The 15,425-nt window shown below is 45.2% G+C and overlaps 1 protein-coding gene across 5 annotated transcripts in view; it reads left to right on the top strand.

The window, feature by feature from the left end:
• PTPN22 (protein tyrosine phosphatase non-receptor type 22) overlaps positions 1-15,425 on the top strand; it is a 146,395-nt gene that overhangs the window by 93,194 nt on the left and 37,776 nt on the right. For all 5 annotated transcript variants that reach the window (XM_056558336.1, XM_056558334.1, XM_056558337.1 and 2 more), the window contains 5 exons: positions 5,604-5,642; positions 8,761-8,832; positions 8,922-8,981; positions 11,772-11,914; positions 13,264-13,330. In XM_056558336.1, coding sequence (XP_056414311.1) covers positions 5,604-5,642; positions 8,761-8,832; positions 8,922-8,981; positions 11,772-11,914; positions 13,264-13,330 — 381 coding nt within the window. The remainder of the gene's footprint in view (positions 1-5,603; positions 5,643-8,760; positions 8,833-8,921; positions 8,982-11,771; positions 11,915-13,263; positions 13,331-15,425) is intronic.

The raw sequence follows: 15,425 nt of genomic DNA, 5'->3' as shown, positions 1-15,425 counted from the left end.
TCACCCCACGCACTCCATCCTCAGTCTCCTCATCACCCCACGCACCCCATCCTCAGTCTCCTCATCACCCCATGCACTCCATCCTCAGTCTCCTCATCACCCCACGCACCCCATCCTCAGTCTCCTCATCCCCCCATGCACTCCATCCTCAGTCTCCTCATCACCCCATCCTCAGTCTCCTCATCGCCCCACGCACTCCATCCTCAGTCTCCTCATCACCCCATTCACCCCACGCACCCCATCCTCAGTCTCCTCATCACCCCATGCACTCCATCCTCAGTCTCCTCATCACCCCATGCACTCCATCCTCAGTCTCCTCATCACCCCATGCACTCCATCCTCAGTCTCCTCATCACCCCATCCTCAGTCTCCTCATCACCCCATGCACTCCATCCTCAGTCTCCTCATCACCCCCATATACCCCATCCTCAGTCTCCTCATCACCCCCATACACCCCACGCACCCCATCTTCAGTCTCATCACCCCATACACCCCACACAACCCATCCTCAGTCTCCTCATCACCCCATACACCCCACACACCCCATCTTCAGTCTCCTCATCACCCCATACACCCCATGCACTCCATCCTCAGTCTCCTCATCACCCCATGCACTCCATCCTCAGTCTCCTCATCACCCCATACACCCCACGCACTCCATCCTCAGTCTCCTCATCACCCCATGCACTCCATCCTCAGTCTCCTCATCACCCCATACACCCCACGCACCCCATCCTCAGTCTCCTCATCCCCCCATGCACTCCATCCTCAGTCTCCTCATCACCCCATCCTCAGTCTCCTCATCACCCCATGCACCCCATCCTCAGTCTCCTCATCACCCCATGCACTCCATCCTCAGTCTCCTCATCACCCCATGCACTCCATCCTCAGTCTCCTCATCACCCCATGCACTCCATCCTCAGTCTCCTCATCACCCCATCCTCAGTCTCCTCATCACCCCATACACCCCACGCACCCCATCCTCAGTCTCCTCATCACCCCATGCACTCCATCCTCAGTCTCCTCATCACCCCACGCACTCCATCCTCAGTCTCCTCATCACCCCACGCACTCCATCCTCAGTCTCCTCATCACCCCATGCACCCCATCCTCAGTCTCCTCATCACCCCATGCACTCCATCCTCAGTCTCCTCATCACCCCATGCACTCCATCCTCAGTCTCCTCATCACCCCATCCTCAGTCTCCTCATCACCCCATATACCTTAAGCACCTCATCAGTATTACACAGCTGACACCCCCCACCCCAGTCCTTCTCATCAACATTAAACCCCCTAATCATTACCCCCCTGACCCCCCCTCTGGTCCTCCTTATGAACACTACGCTCTCCCAGACTCCCAATCTTTCTTATCATTACACCACCAACCTCTTCAACACCCCTCCTGTCCTCTTCTTCATCATTACAACCCCCTCCCCACCCCCCCCACCGCCCTGCACCCGACCGTCACTCTCCTCACCTCATCTGCTCAGCGATGCGGCCGTGTGAGGCGGGAGGGTTTGCTGCTCCTGTCGCTTCTGCCGGGGTCAGAGGCCATGACACGTGACGTCAGGGGCTTGGAACAGACGTGCGTGCCTGCGCGGGGCACGTCTGTTCCCATCAGCCCCTGGCCTGTCCTCTCGCCCGGCCGAGGTAAATTACTGCTGTCAGCGGCAGGTCCGGGACCTGTTGCTGCAGCATTTAGTATGAAGTACTGGCAGGGGGCCCTGCAGGGGCCCAGACTGTGAGGTCCAGGCTGTGACCTGGGCTACTAGGGGGCCCCCTAACACGCTGGGCCCCTGTGCAGCCGAACCGGCTGAACAAGTGATATGTCCGCCCCTGTAATCATCCCATAAAGCCCAGAATATCATGTATGGGAGCATAAATAATATTGCACAGTTGGAAGAGATATTGCACGTATCCTATTGCACAGTTCATAGAGATATTCCACAAATCTTGTTGCACAGTTCATGGGAATATTGCACATGTAATAATTGCACTTATGATGTATCTTGCACTGTATCCCTAAAATGTGCCATTTGCAAAAATAAATAAATCCTATTCCAGTGTTATGATGTGCATAGTGGGTGCTATACAATCAAACTAAAACCTGTGGTCCCAAACTTGCTTCATTCATGTATCCGGGTTAGCGTCACGTGCCTACTTCTTAGCTCCTATGCTCAGATTCAGCTTAGATTCAGTTTGAATCTAAAGGGATACAGTGCAATATACACTGCTCAAAAAAATAAAGGGAACACTAAGATAACACATCCTATATCTGAATGAATGAACTAATCATATGAAATACTTTTGTCTTTACATAGTTGAATGTGCTGACAACAAAATCACACAAAAATTATCAATGGAAATCAAATGTATCAACCTATGGAGGTCTGGATATGGAGTCACAATCAAAATCAAAGTGGAAAACACCACTACAGGCTGATCCAACTTTGATGTAATGTCCTTAAAACAAGTCAAAATGAGTCTCAGTAGTGTGTGGCCTCAACGTGCCCATATGACGTCCCTACAATGCCTGGGCACGCTCCTGATGGTGGCGGATGGTGGCGGATGGTCTCCTGACGGATGTCCTCCCAGACCTGGACTAAAGCAAACACCAACTCCTGGACAGTCTGTGGTGCAACATGGTGTTGGTGGATGGAGCGAGACATGATGTCCCAGATGTGCTCAATCGGATTCAGGTCTGGGGAATGGGCGGGTCAGTCCATAGCATCAATGCCTTCCTCTTGCAGGAACTGCTGACACACTCCAGCCACATGAGGTCTAGCATTGTCTTGCATTTGGAGGAATCCAGGGCCAACCGCACGAGCATATGGTCTCACAAGGGGTCTGAGGATCTCATCTCGGTACTTAATGGCAGTCAGGCTACCTCTGGCAAGCACATGGAGGGCTGTGCGGCCCCAATGAAATGCCAACCCACACCATTACTGACCCACCGCCAAACCAGTCATGCTTGAGGATGTTGCAAGCAGCAGAACGTTCTCCACGGCGTCTCCAGACTCTATCACATCTGTCACATGTGCTCAGTGTGAACCTGCTTTCATCTGTGAAGAGCACAGGGTGCCAGTGGCGAATTTGCCAAACTTGGTGTTCTCTGGCAAATGCCAAACGTACTGCATGGTGCTGGGCTGTAAGCACAACCCCCACCTGTGGATGTCGGGCCCTCATACCACCCTCATGGAGTCTGTTTCTGACCACAATTGTGGCCTTCTGGAGGTCATTTTGCAGGGCCATGGCAGTGCTCCTCCTGCTCATCCTTGCTGCTGGGTTGTTGCCCTCCTACGGCCTCCTCCACATCTCCTGATGTACTGGCCTGTCTCCTGGTGGTGCCTCCATGCTCTGGACACTACGATGACAGACACAGCAAACCTTCTTGCCACAGCTCGTATTGATGTGCCATCCTGGATGAGCTGCACTACCTGAGCCACTTGTGTGGGTTGTAAACTCCATCTCATGCTACCACTAGAGTGAAAACACCGCCAGCATTCAAAAGTGACCAAAACCTTAGCCCGGAAGCATAGAAACCGAGAAGTTGTCTGTGGTCACCACCTGCAAAACCACTCCTTCATTGGGGGTGTCTTGCTAATTGCCCATAATTTCCACCTGTTGTCTGTTCCATTTGCACAACAGCATGTGAAATTGATTGTCAATCATTGTTGCTTCCTGAGTGGATTTCACAGAAGTGTGATTGACTTGGAGTTACGTTGTGTTGCTTAAGTGTTCCCTTTGTTTTTTTAAACAGTGTACATCATAAGTGCAATTATTACAAGTGCAATGTTCACATGAACTGTGCAACAAGATTTGTGGAATATCTCTATGAACTATGCAATAGTGTGATGTCCCAGTACGGGATGATGTGGCCCCGTACTGTCCTCCTGCCCTGTCAGGCAGAATCCCTGCATGTCCCCAGGGCTCCCCTGCAGCATGCCCCCATTATGTATATAGGTTTGTCTCATTTAATGTACTGTTGTTTAATGTTTGTACTAGGGATGTCCCGATACCGATACTGGTATCGGTATCGGGGCTGATAATAGCCATTTGCATGGTATCGGGGACTCGTTTAATATGCCCGATACCATGCCCGATACCTGGTGCCGCTCTGATGCCCCGTTCTTCCATCCTCCCGTCCGCATCATAGTGTTCCATGAAGAAGCATGTGACACACACGTCACTCCACCTCCTCCCCTGCACCCTGCATAATGCTGCGCAGGAAGCAGAGTGACGTGTATGTCACATGCTCCTCCATTGGATGACACGATGTGGACCGGAGGACGGGAGAACGGGGCAGCAGAGCGGCAGCACTAGCACCCGACAGAGGAGGTGAGCTGCCTGCAAGGAGGGGGCTGCTACTAATGTCTAAGTGGGGGGGGCCCTGCTGCTGTCTAAGCGGGGGAACCCTGCTGCTGTCTAAACGGGGGGCCTTCTGCTGTCTAATAGGGGGGGCCCTGCTGCTGTCTAAAGGGGAGGCCCTGCTGCTGTCTAAGCGGGGGAACCCTGCTGCTGTCTAAACGGGGGAGGGGGGCTGCTGCTGTCTAAAGGGGGGGCCCTGCTGCTGTCTAAAGGGGGGCCCTGCTGCTGTCTAAAGGGGGGGCCCTGCTGCTGTCTAAAGGGGGCCCTGCTGCTGTCTAAAGGGGGGGCCCTGCTGCTGTCTAAAGGGGGGCCCTGCTGCTGTGTAAAGGGGGGGCCCTGCTGCTGTCTAAAGGGGGGGGGCTGCTGCTGTCTAAAGGGGGGGCTTGCTGCATTCTTAAGGGGGGGCCCTGCTGCTGTTTAAATGGGGGCCCATTGCCTAAAGGGGGGCTGTGGTCTACAGGGGGGCTGCTGTCTACAAGGGGGGCTGCTACTAATGACTGCCAGGGGGCTGCTGCTAATGTCTGCAAGGGGATACTACCTACTATTAAAGGCAATCTTACAGCAGAGTCACCTGCACTAACTTGAATTTATAGGTAGATAGTGCAGGTGACCCGGTTTCTATCGCTGTTCACCATGTGGTCATCGGTCTCACCCCCAATGCAAATTCCCTGTTCTGTCCAATGGAGAAGAGAGAAATCTTGGCTCATACTACTGCAGCAGCCTATATTGTACACAACAAGGAACCCACATATCGGCACGGTAAGCAGCGCCAGAAACCGCGTCACCCTGGTGTCAGATTCCCTTTAAAATATAAGTACTCGTACTTGGTATCGGCGAGTACTAGAATTAAAGTATCGGTACTCGTACTCGGTCTTAAAAAAATGGTATCGGGACATCCCTACTTTGTACCACATGATTGTTACCCAGAGGGCTCCAGTGACCAGGTGACCCCCCCCCCCAAGTGACCTATGGGCTCCTTGCACAGCCCCCCTATATAACAAGGGGAGGGGCTGCAATCTCTCTCTTAGCACATTGCTACTTCTGCTGAGGTCCAGTGCAGTCAAGTTGTTCCAGTGTCTGTGCCCAGAGCATTGGAGGCCTCAAGCCTAAAGTCATGTAGCCACAAGTCTGTCATCAGTAAGTCAAGTCATCTTATTGTCAGTCACCATCTCTGTCAAGTTCATCTGTAGTCATGAAAACTCTTTTAACATATTAATATATATTTTGTCTTCCAGATTATTGTCATGGCCTGTATGGAATTTGAAATGGGGAAGGTGAGCTTAGAATAGTATGGTATTTTATCTCTCTTATTGTAGGAAAATGGGGGAGATTTATCATTGTTTGCTTATTTATTGCTTTTCTTAGTAAATTTTTCTTTACGTGAGACTTATTTATGCACTGGTCTCAGCCTGTTGATAAATATGTCACATGTATGCAAAAATGCCTTTTTTTTGCTTAGGAACTCGTTTTTTGCTCTTTTGCTTATAAAAGTTGCACGGCATTACATAAATTTTAGTTTAGATCAGAGGCCAACTGTCAGAGCCAGGGTGTAAGTTGGTTTACCTAGAAATTTTTGCTTGTTGTTGGTGTCATCCGTTTTTGGGTGTTTTATCCTCTCAACAAGTATTTTTTTAATTTTTTCGCCCATATTTCCTTTGTTTATCCTGTTAACAAAATGTCTAACATTAGAGGCAAGAAGACCCAAATAAGAAAGAACACATTTCTCTATCTAATGCCGCTGAGCAGTTGTTGCTTACTATGACCTCTGAAGGTGAGGGCACACAATCTGAATGTTTGTCTGAATCCCAGCCCTCTCAAGACACACTTTCTTTAGAGGATTCTATGTCTTTACCCAATCCTCGCTTCCCTGAGGAAAAAAAATAAATAAAATATATATATATATATATATATATATAAAAATCAAAATAGAAGCAGCACATCAAGCAATATGAGCTGATAATGGATGCGGGGTGCTCGCATAGTTGGAGCCTGGGTCCACCGGTTCCTTAATCCAGATATGCAAATATAATGCAGCACACCACGAATACAGTCAAAAGTGTTGGTTTATTCCATAACGTGCAAAAGACAACGTTTCGCCAGCCTCACACTGGCTTTTTCAAGTGAGGAATAGTGACATATACAGTGTATATATGGGCCGCCCTAGGACCGCCCACATAGTTATGTGATCAATTACAGATATAATTTGCATATCAAAACAACATATAGTGGTAAGTGACAGTGTTACCAGATCTATATATCAAAACATCAAAACAAAAGGTGCATCATTAATATATACATACATGCACACATCGGTGCCGGTAGGTAATGGCGACAAATCATGTGTAGTATCATATTTAAGATCATTATGGTCTCCAGTGATAACAGTTCATAGGTAGTGTCAGCGGTGACTGTGATTACTCTTCACCACCCGTTGTGCAAACTTGCCCTGTTCAGACGCTGCGATACTCTACTATGCAAAACGGGTCTGAGATACTGGTAACCATGGACGCTTTTCCTACACGCATGTGCACACTGCAGTGATACGGAGACACATTTTTTCCCCACCGTACCCTCCTGGAGCATGCGCATTTGACGGAACATCTGGGTGAGCGGTTACTATGGATGCGTCGGCGCGCGACCAATAGACAGGAACCGGTTCACGAACCCGGAAGTGGAATTGAGATACGCGCCATCCAGCTCTCCAGGAGAAACGGTGAACTTCGCACTTCTTGGACATCATGGCACATCCCTGTGAGGTAATCACAGTCACCGCTGACACTACCTATGAACTGTTATCACTGGAGACCATAATGATCTTAAATATGATACTACACATGATTAGTCGCCATTACCTACTGGCACCGATGTGTGCATGTATGTATATATTAATGATGCACCTTTTGTTTTGATGTTTTGATATATGGATCTGGTAACACTGTCACTTACCACTATATGTTGTTTTGATATGCAAATGAAATCTGTAATTGATCACATGACTATGTGGGCGGTCCTAGGGCGGCCCATATATACCCTGAATATGTCACTATTCCTCACTTGAAAAAGCCAGTGAGAGGCTGGTGAAACGTTGTCTTTTGCACAAAATGGAATAAACCAACACTTTTTGACTGCATTCGTGGTGTGCTGCATTATATTTGCATATATATATATATATATATATATATATATATATATGACTCGATAGTGACTTGAGTCAGCTCATTTTTGACACATATCCGGTTTTGTGACCGAACCTAAAACAGTGGTATACTACAGTCCTGTTCCAGTCAGAAAACCAGATATGGGGCAAAAATGAGCCGACCAGAGTCACTACCTGACTCCGTTTGGCTCATTCAAATGAATGAAATCGGGGCTGGGGTACGTGAGCGCACAGTTTTCACTCCCACCAGCCGGATCCAGTCCCTGTACTGACTAAATGTGGTGTGAATGCACCCTAATATATGTCTAGGATTTGTACCCTATGATTTTTTATTTTTTTTGCTATTGTATTTAATGTTTGTCTGAAGCATTGCAGGTGAACAATTTTGGCAAACACACCAGTAACCCACTGTTTGTAGTTTTTAGTGAAGGAGGGATGCATAGTAGCCTACCTGGGGTGCATTTTTCTCTCCTGCTTGCCTGCTGGCTTTTTTCTATTTTTAAAAACTTGTGTAGATAAAGAGTGTTTTAGTTGCTCATAGCAAACAATCAACTTGCTTTACTCATTTTTGAGAGGTCCTTGTATAGATTAGATCCAAGTGAAAGGAAAAACAAAGGCACTCACCCGTACAGTGAACTTTTTGCTTTGATTTTTCAAAAGTCTATACAGACATGGAGCTGCGGCATGCAGCTATAGCAGGTGGAAGACGCCAGTGTGCACTGATTGGTGACAGCTGTTTCTTTCCTTCCGGAACTTCAACAGACCGATGATGTATAGATTAGTAAAGCAATATCATTGTTTTTCTCTGGACAACTCCACCACTCTTTTTCCGTCCTGGTTTTCCCAAATCTCTCCATTGCCCTTAATATCCGCCTTGCAATTTACCATGAACTGTGTTTCTTTTTTGCTTAGGTAGTGGCTTTTTCTGCTCCATGGTTGAGCTGGAGTAAATTTAGTGGTGTTTTTCATGCGATGCAACCTTTTTGTGACTTTCGATAAATCTATGACCACTACAAGTTCAAAATTAGTTTTTGCTTTGGTAAGCAACTTTTCATTTTTTTGCTTTGCCAACTAAAGAAACAAAAAGATGGAGGGAAAATAGTCACACGTGCAACTTTTTTGCAACAAATATAAGCAAACAAAAAGCACTAAATGCAATGATAAATGTCCCTCATTATGTCCTGAAATTAATATTTATTTACAAAAAGTTGTAAAAATTGTGTCTCTACTTCTAGAAAAAATGTGAACGTTACTGGGCAGAAGTAGGATGCGAAGTGTTACAGTGTGGGCCATTCTCTATTACATGTGTAAGTAGCGTGATGACTATTTGGACCATTAGCTCAAGTAGCGAACTGTAATTTTCCTGTCCCTTTAACGATCTGTCCTTGTTCCCTAGACTAATGAGGATAAGAAGACTGACTATGTCATCAAGCTGTTGGCGGTAACTTATGGGAATGTAAGCATCTTGTGATTGTTTTGCATTTTGCATTGTAATACAAGCAAATGTGTTTTATTATATTAACGTTTTTAAAAACCTATACAAGTATAAGTGCAATTTAGATAAGTCACTAATATTCAATTTAGCTAGGTTATTTAGCTAGGCCGGGTTAGAGTAATAAGAGTATTAGAGTACCCGAGGATCCTGTTTTAAGCTCATGCTCTGACACAATGGGCTTTTAATACATTTGAGTTCTTTGCAGAAGAAATCCCCATGTGAAGCTTATCAGTTGCCTCTATATATTTTTTAATGGGTAGACTTATTAAACACTTTGGCAGATAGACCACATATTTACACTACTGATGGGATATATGTATGACATAAAGATGGCGTCAGCACGGAAGCTGTGCCTGTGCCATCAGTATTGGGTGTCAGCTGTATGGTACAACTTGTTCCACAAAAAAAAAAAAAAAAAGGCATTGGATGGCTAGGTACACAGAAAAATGACAAAGTTATGACTTTCAGAATATGGACACAACTAAATCCTTAGGGTCAAAAATTGCAGTTTCTTTGAAGGGATGCTCCAGCAGGTTTTTTTTAATACAGAAGCCCTGGCTGCCTGCTATAAAAAAAAAAGCCATTTCTTACCTCCCGCAATCCCCTGTGTTTGGGCCGAATGTTCTCTTTCCAACAAGCCAATAAGCATGCAGCTAAGACAACAGGGGAGTGGCTTAGAGACAACTTTGTGAACGTCCATGAGTGGCTGAGCCAGGGCCCTGACTTAAACCCAAACATCTCTGAACAAACCTGAAAATCGCTGTCCACTATCCAAAGTGACAAAGCTGGAGAGGATCTGCAGAGGAGAATGCTAAAAAGGAAAAGTCCAAATCCAAGTGTGCAATCCTTGTCAGACCCAATCATACCCAAGAAGGCTGGAGGTTGTATTCAATGCCAATAGTGCTTTAACTAGGTACTGTGTAAATGGTCTGAATACTTATGCCAATGAAATAATTTTCTTCTTCAATAAATTAGAAAAGATTTCTAAATCTAATATTCTGTGTTCCTTATCTCATTATGGGGTATAGTGCAGAATGGTGGGCTAAATTTGACTTTTTTTCTATTTAAGCACAAGGCTGCAACATAACAAAATGTGAAAAAGTGAAAGGGTCTGAAGACTTACTGCATACATTGCATATGCTATGTAACTGTGTATCCCATGCACTCTCTGAACACCATATGTACCAAGTTTCAATGGGCTGGCAGAACATGATATAAAGCAGCCCTTACTGGACAACAGAGATAGTAATTACACTGGCTGCCATCTTGTAGGTGGAGGTGTCTGCGTCAGCGTAGGTCCATGAAAAGGATGATGCTGTTGCATGTGTGAAAATGCTGCATCACAATACTAGTAGGAGGGGCTAAAGGGCTGTTTTTTAAGGGCATTGTCTGGCACCAGTTAGGAGTGTATTGAAGCCCCATGAATTTTAAGAGACAACTGCTTTTAGCCCGTAAGAGAAAGTAGACCAGAGCATGTAGGTACAGTTGACTTTAAAGGACTGGAATCTGTAAAAAGTTTTAGTAGCTGTGCATGGGTTAATGACAGTTTCAACAGGAGCCCAGAGTTGGAGAAGGGCCAGGGTAGTACAGTGCAGAAAGAGTATTATTACGGAGAGGCCATCAAGGAGTTGGTTGGAATCTGTGAGCTATATGACCTCTTCAGTCCTGTGGTAAGCCAAAGGGAGGCCTGAGTACACTGTGTAAGGTGGGTGATTGGTTACCCTGTAGCCTGTGGAAGCTGTTTCGGTAAGCAAGTGGACAGGCGAGTGACACTGGGACAAGAACAAGGGGTCCCTGTTAGTAGTAGCTGGTTAAAAAGTAAGATCTTTGGCCTGTGTACAGTGAACTTACATTTGGTAAACCCCATGTTATAAGTGAAAGTATTCTGTTAACAATGAAATGTCTCAGGTTAACGATGAACCTTTTGAAGTACTGATGCAATTGTATTGTTGTTTGCTGTTGATGCAAACCAAAGTAAGTGGTCCTCTTGTACCCATCTTTTAACAAGAACTTGAACATAGACTATATGACTGTACTTTCTTTCTTACTTTTAATGGTGGGTGAGAGTAATTCTATAGGATCTAGTGAGTTTGTTGCCACTAAGACCTGCTAAAGCTCGTACAACTTCATGGGTACATCCTAGGCAAGAAGTGGTAAGATTAGGAGTTCCTAAGGTTTCACCATGGCACTGTAAAATAAGTTAAAGTCAAAAGCCACTTTAGGTGCAATCCAACCCTCTGCGGACTAGTGAAGTATCATACAGTCACCGAACCACTCAAAAAGTGAACCACTAAGTTAACAGGCTTTTCTAGATAAATATTTTTTTAATATTTAAAAATGCTCAAGGTGAGAGAAAAGATAAGAAAAAATTATACTTACCTGCCGCCAATCCACTTCAAGTGCTTCTGTAGCAGTGATCTGCCTTAGTAAATGATATCAAGCAGGCAGTTCTCAGCAATGGGAACTGTCACTGTTAAAATGGTGCCTGTGGACAATTAGGTGAGTACCAATGTTTTTTTTCCCTACCATGATCACTTTTAAAAATGTTTGAACAACCCCTTTAAGCTTAGCAATGTTCCTTTATATTTGTAACCATCAAGCTTTCTATGCCTTCTTGGGAACAAATAAAGACAGTTGATCTGTAACCATTCTTAAAGAGAAACTCCATAAGAATCTTTTACGATCTTCAATCAGATTCAACTGGTCACAGCATATAATAAAAGTGTGTGTCTTATCACTTCTCTGGTGCAGGAAATACGAATAGTTCATCAAATTCATTACAAGAACTGGCCTGACCATGATGTCCCGTCTTCTGTGGAGTACATTTTACAAATGATACAAGACATTCGTCTTCTCCAGAGAGATGACAGTCCACCAATATGTATCCACTGCAGGTAAGGAACATGTGATTTTATTTCTATATAGAAGTTTTCCCAGCATAAGGTGTCAGCTTCTGGAAATAAAGAACCTGTTTGTGGAGCTTATTCAGTAATGCATGTAAAGTCATTAGTTGAAATTGAAGTTGAACTAATAAAAAAAACATTAACAATAGTTAACTTTATAGCCCCAATGCACAGGATAAGGGATTAGTGTCTGATTGTTTGGAGTCCCAGTGATCCCTGCACTGTACTTGTTTATTTCCAGCTTTGCCATAGAGATGCATGGAGGGAGCCTGTTGACCATCGCATCATCCGGTGGTCAACACTGTTCCATGAACAGGGCTGTGGTCCCTCCCTGCATGAGGAGAGCCAGGGAGCCGGGTTGGAGATCACAGGGGGTTCCAGCAGTTGGACCCCCTGTGATCAGACACTTATCCTTTATCCTATGGATAGGGCATAAGAAGTTAAGTACCAAAGTTTTCCTTTAAAGGAGAACTGCAGCCTAATACAACATATCCCTTATCTTCCGGATAGAGGATAAGTGTCTGATTGCAGGTGGTCCGAACACTGGGACCCCCGCGATCTCCTGTACAAGGCCCCGGCTCTGCTTCCATGTATCTCTATGGGAGAGGCGGAGATGCAACGTTCGTGCATCCTCGCCTCTCCCATAGACATGAATGGAGGGGGAGTGTCTGTCGAACCTCTTAGTGAGGTCGTTGACAGGAGCATTAGCCGTTCAGAGCAGCGGCAGTGCATATGCTCGTATGAGAGATCGCAGGAGGTCCCAGCGGTCAGATCCCCCGCGATCAGAAACTTATCCCCTATCCTGTTTCTAGGGGATAAGTCTCTATGACTGCAGTACTCCTTTAAGGTCCTATTTACACAGCAGAATTTCAGAGCAGAATCCGGTGGAGTAATTCAGCTCAGAAATTCTGTTGCAGCAGAGTCTCATTCAAGTCACAGATATTTTGGGAACATCCCGCTATACTTTGTAAAGATCGGTACTGGAAAATCTCTTCATATTTTGATTGTTACATACCTACATTTCTTCATAAATCCCCTCTACCACATTATACCACTAGGAAACCATTCTTGTCTCCACTACCACTGGTTATGTAAGGAAAGTGAGCCATGTGGAGATCTCATAGAATGCTGTGATGTGTTCAGCAGTACCAAATACAGTTCTTCTAAAATATATATCTGACCAAACTGAGGAATTCTTGAAGCTACAATGCCATCTAGATTCAGATTACTAGAACTGCAGAATGAAAAATCAATTATTCTATACTAAGCATCAGGTAAAATATAAATCTATATAATATAAACATCCTTTTTATTCATTTATAATGTTTTGCTGTATTTAGTGCTGGCTGTGGGCGGACTGGTGTCATTTGTGCTATTGATTACATATGGAGACTACTAAAAGATCAGGTAAGATTGGTGATGACATAAATGTGTTATGTGGTATAGATAGATAATAGACAGATAGATAGATAATACATAGATAGATAGATAGATAGATAGATAGATAGATATGAGATAGATAGATAATAGATAGAAAGATAATAGACAGATAGATAGATAGAAAGATAGATAGATAGATGATAGATAGATAATAGACAGATAGATAGATAATAGACAGCTAGATAGATAGATATGAGATAGATAGATGATAGATAGATAGATAATAGACAGATAGATAGATAGATAGATAATACATAGATAGATAATAGACAGATAGATAATAGATAGATAGATATGAGAAAGATAGATAGATACTACACTGCTGAAAAAAATAAAGGGAAACACTAAGATAGCATCAATGCCTTCCTCTTGCAGGAACTGCTGACACACTCCACTCACATGAGGTCTACCATTGTCTTGCATTAGGTGGAACCCAGGGCCAACTGCACCAGCATATGGTCTCATAAGGGGTCTGAGGATCTCATCTTGGTACCTAATGGCAGTCAGGCCTCCCCCAAATAAATCCCACCCCCCACCATTACTGACCCTACGCCAAACTGGTCGTGCTGGAGGATGTTGCAGGCAGCAGAATGTTCTCCACGGTGTCTCCAGACTCTGTTACATCTGTCACATGTGCTCAGTGTGGGCCTGCTTTTATCTGTGAAGAGCACAGGGCCCCAGTGGCGAATTTTCCAATTTATGTTCTCTGGCAAATGCCAAATGTCCTGCACGGTGTTGGGTTGTAAGTACAACCCCCACCTGTGGACGTCAGACCCTCATACCACCACCCTCATGTAGTCTGTTTCTGACCGTTTGAGTGGACACATGCACATTTGTGGCCTGCTGGAGGTCAATTTGCAGGGCTCTGGCAGTTCTCCTCCTGCTCCTCCTTGCACAAAGGCGGATGTAGCAGTCCTGCTGTTGGGTTGTTGCTCTCCTATGGCCTCCTCCACTTCTCCTGATGTACTGGCCTGCCTCCTGGTAGCGCCTCCATGCTCTGGACACTACCTTCTTGCCATAGCTCGCATTGATGTGCCATCCTGGATGAGCTGCCCTACCTGAGCCACTTGTGTTGGTTGCAGAATCCGTCTCATGCTACAACTAGAGTGAAAGCACAGCCAGCATTCAAAAGTGACCAAAACATCAGCCAGGAAGCATAGGAACTGAGAAGTGGTCTGTTGTCAACACCTGCAGAACCACTCCTTTATTGGGGGTGTCTTGCTAATTGCCTTACATAAACAACAGCATGTAAAATTGATCATCAATCCGTGTTGCTTCCTGAGTGGACAGTGTGATTTCACAGAAGTGGGATTGACTTGGAGATACATGTTGTTTAAGTGTTCCCTTTATTTTTTGAGCAGTGTATATAGATATGAGATACATAGATAGATAGCATAGTAACATAGTTCATAAGGTTGAAAAAAGACCAGAGTCCATCAAGTTCAACCTATATCCCTAATGAGTTGATCCAGAGGAAGGCAAAAAAACCCTCATACTAGAGGTAAAAATTTCTTCCCGACTCCAAATATGGCAGTCAGAATAAATCCCTGGATCAACATGCTGTCCCTATAAATCTAGAATCCATCTTTGAATCCTCTTCAGCTTCACTATATCTTTCTTGTACACCTGGTGTCTGCTAGTGGAAGCACATCTAACATGCGAGCAGTTCTGTCCCGTAACCACCTCAGCCTCCGGGTCTTTGTTTGACTGTAGTCCCATAGACTTGCATTGAGGGGTGGGGCATGATGTCATGAGCGGGCGGGGCTATGACATCACGAGCTCCCAAAACCGGCTCCAGCTTTCGGAACAGTTTGTTCCAAATGCTGAGCAACCGAGTACCCCTTAACATTTTTATATAGGAAAGGGCCTGTACAAGTAGATCTACTATGGCAGGCATGGAGGTCTAGTTAAGTGTACTGGCCTGCCTCCTAGTAGCGCCTCCATGCTCTGGACACTACCTTCTTGCCATAGCTCGCATTGATGTGCCATCCTGGATGAGCTGCCCTACCTGAGCCACTTGTGTTGGTTGCAGAATCCGTCTCATGCTACAACTTATCTGTCT

This window comes from Hyla sarda, chromosome 2 (assembly GCF_029499605.1).
Source record: "Hyla sarda isolate aHylSar1 chromosome 2, aHylSar1.hap1, whole genome shotgun sequence".
Taxonomy (NCBI): Eukaryota; Metazoa; Chordata; class Amphibia; order Anura; family Hylidae; genus Hyla; species Hyla sarda.
The sequence above is the reverse complement of the archived record's forward strand: the minus strand, read 5'-3'. Positions and strand labels throughout refer to the sequence as shown.